The 9,750-nt window shown below is 46.6% G+C and overlaps 4 protein-coding genes across 8 annotated transcripts; 2 read left to right on the top strand and 2 right to left on the bottom strand.

Annotated features, from left to right (window-relative positions):
• Nucleotides 1–520: 520 nt before the first annotated feature.
• LOC108083121 (ubiquitin-conjugating enzyme E2 R2) lies at nt 521–2,991 on the top strand. Of its 4 annotated transcripts, none has more exons than XM_017178792.3 (3): nt 521–677; nt 1,103–1,709; nt 1,895–2,991. In XM_017178792.3, the coding sequence occupies exons 2-3, from the start codon at nt 1,134–1,136 to the stop codon at nt 2,294–2,296; spliced, it is 978 nt and encodes a 325-aa protein (XP_017034281.1). In that variant the 5' UTR covers nt 521–677; nt 1,103–1,133; the 3' UTR covers nt 2,297–2,991. The 4 variants fall into 4 exon arrangements, with proteins under 4 accessions (XP_017034281.1, XP_017034284.1, XP_070141787.1 ...); XM_017178795.3 differs by lacking the exon at nt 521–677 and adding an exon at nt 779–934; XM_070285686.1 differs by lacking the exon at nt 521–677 and having other exon boundaries at nt 953–1,709.
• Nucleotides 2,992–3,151: 160 nt separating this feature from the next.
• AIMP2 (aaRS-interacting multifunctional protein 2) lies at nt 3,152–4,748 on the bottom strand. 2 transcript variants are annotated; one of them, XM_017178790.3, is made up of 5 exons: nt 4,514–4,748; nt 4,275–4,391; nt 3,922–4,074; nt 3,630–3,858; nt 3,152–3,570 (listed from the first exon to the last, which is right to left on the bottom strand). In XM_017178790.3, the coding sequence occupies exons 1-5, from the start codon at nt 4,643–4,645 to the stop codon at nt 3,194–3,196; spliced, it is 1,008 nt and encodes a 335-aa protein (XP_017034279.1). In that variant the 5' UTR covers nt 4,646–4,748; the 3' UTR covers nt 3,152–3,193. The 2 variants fall into 2 exon arrangements, with proteins under 2 accessions (XP_017034279.1, XP_017034280.1); XM_017178791.3 differs by lacking the exon at nt 4,275–4,391 and having other exon boundaries at nt 4,514–4,745.
• A 195-nt stretch (nt 4,749–4,943) lies between these two features.
• LOC108083158 (U3 small nucleolar RNA-associated protein 14 homolog C) lies at nt 4,944–7,378 on the bottom strand. The gene has a single exon (XM_017178845.2). It carries the CDS (start codon nt 7,297–7,299, stop codon nt 4,975–4,977), a length of 2,325 nt encoding a protein of 774 aa, XP_017034334.1. The 5' UTR covers nt 7,300–7,378; the 3' UTR covers nt 4,944–4,974.
• A 219-nt stretch (nt 7,379–7,597) lies between these two features.
• On the top strand, nt 7,598–9,477 carry mrn (general transcription factor IIH subunit 4 marionette). The gene is made up of 2 exons (XM_017178762.2): nt 7,598–7,972; nt 8,035–9,477. Exons 1-2 carry the CDS (start codon nt 7,680–7,682, stop codon nt 9,239–9,241), a joined length of 1,500 nt encoding a protein of 499 aa, XP_017034251.1. The 5' UTR covers nt 7,598–7,679; the 3' UTR covers nt 9,242–9,477.
• Nucleotides 9,478–9,750: the final 273 nt, after the last annotated feature.

The following is a 9,750-nucleotide window of genomic DNA, read 5'->3' as shown; positions in this document are numbered from 1 at the left end:
CGTTTTCCTTGGTCACTCTGAATTTCAAAGCAAAATGTTAAAATGTCAAAACAAAGTTTTCCAAGCTTACAGAATAACAGTGTCAAATTTGTTAGTTAACATTAGTTTGGGGTCGAATTTTCATGTAGAATGTTAAAATGTAGAGAGAGAACGTTTGTTAACATAGAAATGCTCTCGATCACAGAATAGAGCGTAAATTTTGCTGTTAACAGATTTTTGAGAGCAACAGAATATTTTGCGAGAGATGTGAGAAATGCATAAAAGTATCGATATATCGAATAAGAATTTCCGATTTTGTAAGGAAAACATCGATGAAATATCGCGCACGAAAGTATTTAGCGCGGACTTGAACCCATTGATAAGAAGGCTATCGAAGATTGTCGATATCTTTTGGGATTTCGTGGAATGACCACTTTGATCGTAGCAACACAATTTCCAAGGGAAAACTTCATAAAAAACCCCCAAACTAACGATTTGTTTTCTTTTAATTAGAATAAGTTTTCTTAAATCTCCGCCATAATTTGACAAGACAAACGGCACCGCCAACCCTGGTCACACTAATCCCATAACCCTGGTCTTTGTTTTTTTTGTAAAGAGTGAAATTGTTGCAAGTCAAACACAACAATAACAAAAGGCTTTAAAAACGCCTATTAAATCGCAAAGTAATCTCAAAACAAGTACGTATATGCGCGGCAGGCGGTGGTGCTAGTCTGCAATCGCTTTTCCACACACATTTCCCCTCTCCGCGCTCGTCTGTCGTGACAGGAATAACAAGAACAACAGTAAACGTCAAGAGTGCAGAAATAGTTTCCCTTTTCCATCAACAAATATACATATGTGTATATGTTGTATTTTCCTCCAAACTTGGCCAGTTTTTCGAGACGAAATTTTCCGCAATTTTTCCCCCCGAATTGGTACACAGTCATCGCGCCGTGTGAGTGTTGCGACGACGACGTGCTCACCTTGAATTCACCAGCAGCAGCAAGATATTGACCCTGCTCGCGCTCACACACACGCACACACACACCAAATGCCATATAGCCGCAAACATAGCGCATAGTTCCGTTTTAATCCCTTACACCGATATGTTTTGCTTCGACAGACCGCGAGGAAGACTGCAACTGGTTGAACAAATGGCCACCGCCGCCTCCACATCGCAGCATGCGTCCACCGCAACGATGATGGCCGGCTCTGGAGCGGTATCGGGCTCCCTGGCTACCACCTCTTCCACCTCATCGTCCGCCCCAAGTAGCACGCCGAGCAGCTCCGCGGTGCGAGCCCTGGCCATGGAGTACAAGTCGCTCCAGGAGGAGCCGGTGGAGGGATTCCGCGTCAAGTTGATCAATGACGACAACCTATTCGAGTGGGAGGTGGCCATATTTGGCCCACCAGACACTCTCTACCAGGGCGGCTACTTCAAGGCGCACATGAAGTTCCCCCACGACTATCCCTACTCACCGCCATCCATCCGCTTCCTAACGAAGGTCTGGCATCCGAATGTCTACGAGAATGGGGATCTGTGCATATCCATATTGCATCCGCCGGTGGATGATCCGCAGAGCGGTGAGCTGCCCTGCGAGCGCTGGAATCCCACGCAGAATGTGCGCACCATCCTGCTGTCGGTTATATCGCTACTCAACGAGCCCAACACATTTTCGCCGGCAAATGTGGATGCGTCGGTCATGTATCGTCGGTGGCGAGATTCACAGGTGAGACTGCATCTTCTGGCTGTTAGTAAGTGTCTAGTATGCGGGCTTGAGCCACTGGTATTGAAATAAAGTAGAGAATGCCGAATGATTTGCTTGAATTTATATAAATCTTAACCAGAAGTCCGCATACTGGACATTTACACCCTCCCTTTTTTGGCTTTTTAATAAGGATTTACTAATTTCAGGGCCAGGATAATGAGTATCCAAACATCATACGCAAACAGGCCCTGGCTGCCAATGCCGAGGCCAAGCGTGAGGGCATTGTGGTGCCCATGACCTTGGAGGATTATTGCCTGAAGCCCACGCGCAAGCCCGCAACAGATTCTGGCCTGGATGCCAACTTTTATGATGATGATTTCGATCTGGAGACGGAGGACGATCTGCCCACAGACGACGATGATGATGATTTCGATGAGGATGATGACGATGACGAGGATGATGAGGAGGAAGACGACGATGAGGATAGTGCCACGGCTTCGATAAGCAAAAATAAGTGCAAGAACAAGAATAACAACAACGGTCTGCTGGGCAGGGAGGCGGCCGACGCCGAGTCGGCTGATGATAGCGGCAAGGGCGAGACCACATAATGCAGCCAAGACGAGATCCGATCATCATTTCTTCTTCCTCCTTCTCCTCCCACAAAACCTGCCTTTTCATTTCTCCAACATTATTATTATTATTATGATTAATGCTAATTATACATGTTTAAACAACTAAAAACCGAACAACTGAGAAATCGAATTATTTACCAATGTAGTTTCTACGGCAATAGTTTTGTTTGTTTTTCTGGAGGGTAGATATGCTATGGTTCCAATCTTTTAAACAATTTTATGTCGTATAAGCTAAAAGCAATTAATAGAGTTCAGGGACTTGTCCGTTTCCCCTTTTTACGCAGCTAATAATGAAATAGAAACTGATTAACCATATACATGATATATATATATGCAGAATATGTACTAGGTATAAATTAATATTAAAAGAATATACTATATATGACACCCATTTATATGAGCGAAAAAACACTACAAAATCCTATCGTTCGCGCTGAGAGAAGTTCATCATCGTTCATCCAAAAACCCACATAGAGAACAATCAATGGATTTCAAGAATAAAATATAAAAACCTAGCCATTAAGACATTTTTAAGTGCAAAATTCACAAAGAGTGTAAGTTAAAGAGAAACCAATAATTGCAATATAATTACGAAAGAACCGAGCATTGTATAAAACAGAACAGAGTTTGCAACAAAGATAAATAAGCCAAATAAAATTACGGAAAAACTAGAGGGCCTTTTAAATATATATTCGGGGGGAATTTACAAAATTTGTTCATCGTTCAGCTTAATTTTTATTTTACTCATTACTCTTACTTGCGATTTGATTCTGAAATATAAAATCAATAAATAACTGCTCACAACTCTTGAAATAATAAGCTTTTATACCATTCAAGCACTTCTTTAATTTATTTTGTTCGATTCTTTTCAACTTAAATTTGTGCCACGAGCTTTGCTCGCTTGCGCCAGGCCAGCAGCGCTGGCGTCAAATCCTTGTCCGTGATGGCCGGCATTCGTATCAGCGAGCTATAGACTCCAATATCGGCCACTGACATTTGACTGCCGCCGAAATACTGCTGCTGTTGCAGTCGCTTGTCCAGCAGCCGCACCATTGCCACTTGCGTTTTGTGCGTGTTGCAGCGCAAAAGCTGATAGCATATGTCCAAAACGAGATCGATCTCATTGCACAAGGCAGAGCCCTCGTAGCGATATTCGGCAGGACCAACGCGACCCAAATAGCGGATGATGTTCACTTCGCCGTAAATGGGAACGTACATGGTTGGTGAGCTGATCATTTCAGTGTGTTCGCCTGTAATAACGAAAAGTTACAATTAAAATCTTACAAATTATATCAATAATTTCCCTTACAGTTCTTCCAGATAAGCGTCACATTTATCTTGGGCAGAGCCGGATTGACGGGGACCTTAGCCAAATTGGCCTCAAACTCCCGGGCTGCTGGGCCAATATCGGCCATCGTGGAGTGCGTGAAGGTCTTGACATCAATTGTGTACAGATCCCGCCAGGCATTCTTCAAGGCCAACAGGGCATAAGGTATGAAATTGGGATGTCCATTGATCACAACGTCCTGCAGTGGAATCTATAATAAAAATAAATAAACAAATATAATAAATAAATATAGATTAAGGCATTCCCTCCCTACCTCTTTTAATCCACCATTTTGGAAGGCCGTCGTATGCTGGTAGGTCTTGCCACACACTCCCAGACCGGCCCTGATCTGTCCCAGCTGGGCCTTGAGCTCCTCCAGCTGCTGCAGCACCTTCTCCTGGCGGGCGGCCACCGTTGCCGTGTCATTCTGCAAGTTAAAAAGGAAAAAGGATTTGTCTTTAACGGCTGTTCAAGGTCACTTGGACCACTCGAGAACACAGCAAGCAACACACAAAACGGAGCGTGGATATTCATATGCATTTGTTTTCTTTTTTGGTTAGTCGATGTTTTTATAAATAGAATTTCGTATTTAGTAGTGGGTTCTTGTTGTTGTTTGGTGGTCTTAACCTTTAGCAGTTGTTGTATTTGTCGGCCTAAAGTGTCCAAATCGAGTGCGCATGTGGCTGCTGCCTTCCCGCTCCCGTTTGTTTTGTGGCTTCTGCTGCTGCTGCTCTCCTCCCATCTCTGGCCAAGATCACACACATGCGGGAATGGAATATGGGATGGCGTTGATGTTGATATACGATGTTTACTCTCTTTAGCCAGCGATTCACCTGGCCAGGCGGCAATATTCCAAGTTCACTTACGCATGTTGATGACGATGATGTGGACGCAGGTGTTGCCAGGGCATCCGCCGCCAGGCTCACGTTCTTCAGGGCGTACATGCAGGTGGGCAGCTTAATGTCGAATTGGGGCAGCAGGGTCTTCAGTTCGTACATTTCCCCAGCGAAGGCTTATCCAAGAAGTCACAAAGTTTATGGATTTATTTTAGCAAAAGCAAAATGTGCTTGCGATTGCAACCTGTCGATTACTAGAAATTTTATCGATATATCGATCATTGCATGCGATAGCAGGGGTTCTAGTTCGAATTTCGAACTTCGAAAACGGGTTGGACAAAACGTAAAGATATTCAAACTTAAATGCAATTTTCCACATCTCCCGTTATTTTTAATCTTCAGAATATAATCTTCAAAGATTTTTTACTTTCCTTTTAATTAAAAAAATATTTTTTCAAATTTTAAAGAAATTTATTTCCGTATTTACTTTCCTAGTTCTTAGCTTTCGCCTCCTTGGCCGGCACTACTGGTATGCGCTGTATCCTCTTGTCCACAATGTGCCGCAAACGCCTGTTCGGCTTGACCAGCTCGCTTTCGTCCATAGGCTCAATGACCTGGCCCTTGCGGGTAATGACCGAGGGTCGCGTTAGCATCCGGAAGGCCGTTTCCGGGACAAAGTTCCGGCCAATCGGCGCCCGGATACTGGCTTCGTAGTCGGCCAGGGATCGGAAGGGAAATGGTAGACTGGAGACCTTGTGCTCGCGTGCCTTCTTGCAGCTGGCCTCGTTCACATAGAGGTTGTCCTTGTTGTCGTCGCGTCGCTTCTCCGGCTCCGCTAGCTTCAGGAGGAGCCGCTTATTTCGCTGCTCCACCGCCTCCTGGGATATGCCGGCACCAGCCCAGGAACCCCATCCAGGCATGAACAGCTGCAGCTCAGTGTTCTTTAGCTCAGAGTCCTTGTTTTTGTCCCGATTAAAGTCGGCCACAATGTCATCATCCTCGAAGGCCTGACTAACAGTCAGTTGATGTTCGGCAGCCGCTGCGTCATCTTCATCATCATAGTCCGCCGCATCATCGTCCATCAGAGCATCGCCTATGCCACCTGCCGAGCGACTGGTTTTCTTTTGAGTAAACACCAGAGTGGTTACCTTGTTGGGATCTACAGTGTCTACTATTAGTGGTGGGGTCTCCTTACTTTCCTCAACGGGGGGAGGGATTTTCTGAGACGGCTCCTCCTGCTCGTTCCCGTAATTCAAAGGCTCATCGATCTCCACCCGCTGCTTGGTCTTTTTCAGTTCCAAATCTTTCAGGTTTTTTAGGGCATCCTTTATCTTTTTGGCCTTTTTACTCTTAGCGGGAGCTGCCTTGAGCTTGTCTACCCTTTGCTTCAGCTTCTCCAGCTTCTTGGTTAGCTTGGCCCTCATCTGATCGTCGTGTTTTTCGAAAATGTCATCAAGGCTTTGGGGTGGTGCTTTCACTTGGCTTTTAGGGGCGACACTTGGTTCCACTTCTTCGACTGTCCAGCCATTTTGCATTTTAACCTTTGATTTTTTAAGAGTTTTCTTAGCAGGCTTGGCGATCGGTTTTTCCTCCTCTTGATCTTCACTTTCCTCCTCCTCCTCCATATCCCTACGATGCTCTTCTAATAACTTTTCATTGTGATTCCGCTTTGACCAATATTGCCGCCAATTTTCGCCTTCACCTTCAGCGTTTTCGTTGCCTTCCTTGTTATCCGCCGACTTTCGCTTTGTCCAGGGATTGAAGGGGTCGTAGTCCTCCTGATTCTCCTCTTCCAGAGCCGCTCTTTTCCTGCTCGACTCATCCTCGCTGTCAGACTCCTGCTTCTTCTGTGTCAGCTCCCTGCTAACCGCCAATTGCTCGGCCAGATCCTTACGCACATCCTTGTCGTATTTGGCTCGAACCTGGAGATTCTTGGCCCAGGTTCCAGTGTTTTTGTGTCGCAAGCTGGCCCGCTCCTGCACACGACTCTTCTCTAGAGCATTTAGCTTTTCGAGGGCCGCCTCTGGGTTTGTTTTCTGCAGAAGCTCGAACTCCTTCATCTGCTCCAGCATCTTTTGGCGCTTCTGCAGCTTGTGGTACTTCTTGGACTTGATTTTGTTCTGCATGCGCTCTTTGGCCGACTTCTGGGACTCGCGCATCTTCAGGTAGGCCAACTCCTTGCGGCGGGCGAAGAGCTCATCGCGGGTGAGTTTCTTTTGCAACAGTTGGCGCTCCTTTTTGGCCAGCTCCTTCTCATCCGTGGTGTCGCCAATTTGGGCCTTGCGCAGCTCTCGTAGCTTGCGATTACTGGCCTCGAGCTCCTTGGCCAGATCGGACTTCAAGCTCGTTTTCAGGGCTCGGGCATTTGCCGCGGTGTTTACGTAAATCGTTTCACTCTGTAAGGGAAAGACCTGCGTCTCCGCCGATCGCTGTTGGGCCACCACAGCGTCCCAGCGGCCTAGCTTCTTTGTCACTCCCTCGTAGCCAATGGTACGCTTAATGCGATCCGCTGCCGGCTTTTCTAGGGGCTTCTCCAGCACTTTCTTGCTGCTCTGCACATTTTTCAGCTTCTTGCCCGTCTGGCTGTGCTTGGTGGAGGTGCGAAGGATCTGCACCAAGTCGTTGAGACCCACTGCCCTGGGCGCCCGATCCGTAGCCGAGGATGACACGCTCTTCACCAGCTGAAACTCATCTTGGCGGGTCTGTCGCTCGTCGCGCGTTGACTTCTGGATGTGCTGCACGTTGCCCAGACTGCCGATGGCCTGCAGCAGCTTCTTGTGTGCCTTGGGATCGTATTGCTCCTCATCGTCACTCATAATTAGCTTGAGATTTTGCCAAATTCAACAATAATAAACGAATGAGTTTACGGCGCACGTGTACAGGCAACAGCTGGGTTGTTATCGATAGGTAGGAAATTCGAAGAAGAAAGGTGAAAACTATCGTTAACATTATAAGCGTAGGTTTAATTTTGAATTTATATATATAAACATAAATGATTTTAAAAAGTTAAGTTAGGTTATAATTTATTATTATTTTTTTAAATTGTTTTATTTATTTTTTATAACTGCGATATAAAATTCGAACTCTCTTGGGCCATCTCTAAACTATCGATAAACAGCCGGCACAAGAAAAAGTCGACCAGACTTAAATTCCCTTCTTTTGTTTACAAATTTATTTTGTGGACGGTGTGTGCGCCATGGCCGACACGAAATCTGGACGGCATGCAGCGGCCACTGGAAGTGGCACCAGTGGCCTCACGCCCCTGGTGCAGGGACCGGAGAACCTGGAGTGCAAGGACTTTCAGGAATATCTGCGCACCCGGCAAACGCCGGACACGCTGGAGAAGCTATACAATTATCCGCCTATATGCTTGGCCGTCTTCCGGGAGCTGCCCGAGCTGGCCAGGCAGTTTATCATACGCATTCTGTTCGTGGATCAGCCAGTGCCACAGGCGGTGGTCACATCCTGGGGTGCACAACGTTTCGCCAAGTGAGATCGATCCCTCGCAGCCATGCTTTCAAGAATTCCCCTAAATCCTAATCCTTCTGCAGGGATCAATCGGAGGCCACCAGTTGTTTGACGGCGTTGAACGTCTGGCGGGTTACCGCCATTCCTGGCGGCCTCACCGCCTGGGAACTGTCGCCCACGTTCAAGAAGAGCGTGCGCCAAGTACTGCTGGGTGGGGGAAAGCCCTGGCCCATGACCAACACACTGGAGAAGGACTCCAAGCCCAGGGACATTGCCTTCCTGGATACGTATGCCATGTCTCGCTGGCGCTGCGTCCTCCACTATATGGTGGGAACGGGAAATCGCAACGGGACCGATGCCGAGGCCATTAGTCCGGATGCTGTGAGGATTCTGCTGCATGCCAACCTGATGAAACGCGATGATCGTGATGGAATCACCATAACCAGACAGGGATTTCAGTTCCTGCTGCTGGACACACGGGCTCAGGTGTGGCACTTTATGCTCCAGTACTTGGACACGTGCGAAGAGCGAGGCATCTCCCTGCCGGAGTGTCTCTCCATGCTGTTCCAGCTGAGCTTCTCCACTTTGGGAAGAGATTACAGCTCGGAGGGCATGAACAATCAGATGTTGACCTTTCTGCAGCATCTGAGGGAGTTCGGATTGGTGTTCCAACGAAAGCGCAAGGAGGGACGATTCTATCCCACCCGCTTGGCTTTGAATGTGACCAGCAAGGAGGCAGCAGCCACCGCTACTGTGGCCACCAATGAGGCGGAGGAGGGCATACAGGACTCTGGCTACATTGTGGTGGAGACCAATTATCGTGTGTACGCCTACACGGATTCCCCGCTCCAGGTGGCCGTTCTTGGTCTTTTCACGCAGCTTCTTTACCGCTTCCCTAATCTCGTTGTGGGTGTGCTCACCCGTGATTCAGTGCGTCAGGCGTTGCGCGGTGGAATCACAGCGGAGCAGATTGTCTCGTATTTGGAGCAGTATGCACATCCCAACATGCGGCTGGTGGAGTCTGCTATTCAGTCGAAATCCTGCCTGCCACCGACGGTCGTTGATCAGATCAAACTGTGGGAATTGGAGCGGAATCGTTTTACCTACACGGAGGGCGTCGTCTACAATCAGTTCCTGTCCCAAACCGACTTCGTAACGCTGCGCGACTATGCCCAGTCTATCCATGTCCTGGTCTGGCAGAACGAACGAACGCGCACCATGGTCGTCCAGAAGAATGGCCATGACGATGTCAAGCGGTACTGGAAGAAGTACTCAAAGAGTGGTGTCTAATCCGGGATGAAAGCTTGAGTACAGTTTGTAGTTTCGTCTTATATATAAGCTAGCATTTAATTTATTGCAGTAATTAAAAAAGAGAGAGGAATATGGAAGGTAATTACACTTTAAAAAACCACATTAAAGCTAGTACTTTAAGTTTGGTTAGATTTGTGTGAATTTGAACTGGTTAGGAATACCTCAGGAGCCAAAAAGGTGATCAATAAAGTCCCTCTAAGTGGGTTTCATGCAAACTTGAGTCTTTTTTTTTATATAAAAAATGTTTGAAGTTGAAGTATATTTAAGAGGGCAGTAGGGTATTTAATTGTATTTTATTTTTTATTATAAATGTTTAATATCTTAAGCATATTATGTCAAAGTTTCACACCGATCAAAGCAAAATTGACAAAGTTATGCTTGGTTTAAAAGAAGTCGTTTGGTGTTCAATTTACGAGTATCAACAAATTTCAAAGCTCTCTCCTGAGAAGTTCCACGATAACTCAAAAACTACTGGACAAAACGTTATG

Source organism: Drosophila kikkawai, chromosome 3L (genome assembly GCF_030179895.1).
Source record: "Drosophila kikkawai strain 14028-0561.14 chromosome 3L, DkikHiC1v2, whole genome shotgun sequence".
Lineage (NCBI taxonomy): Eukaryota > Metazoa > Arthropoda > Insecta > Diptera > Drosophilidae > Drosophila > Drosophila kikkawai.
Note: the sequence above shows the minus strand (reverse complement) of the source record. Positions and strands in the feature narration are given on the sequence as shown.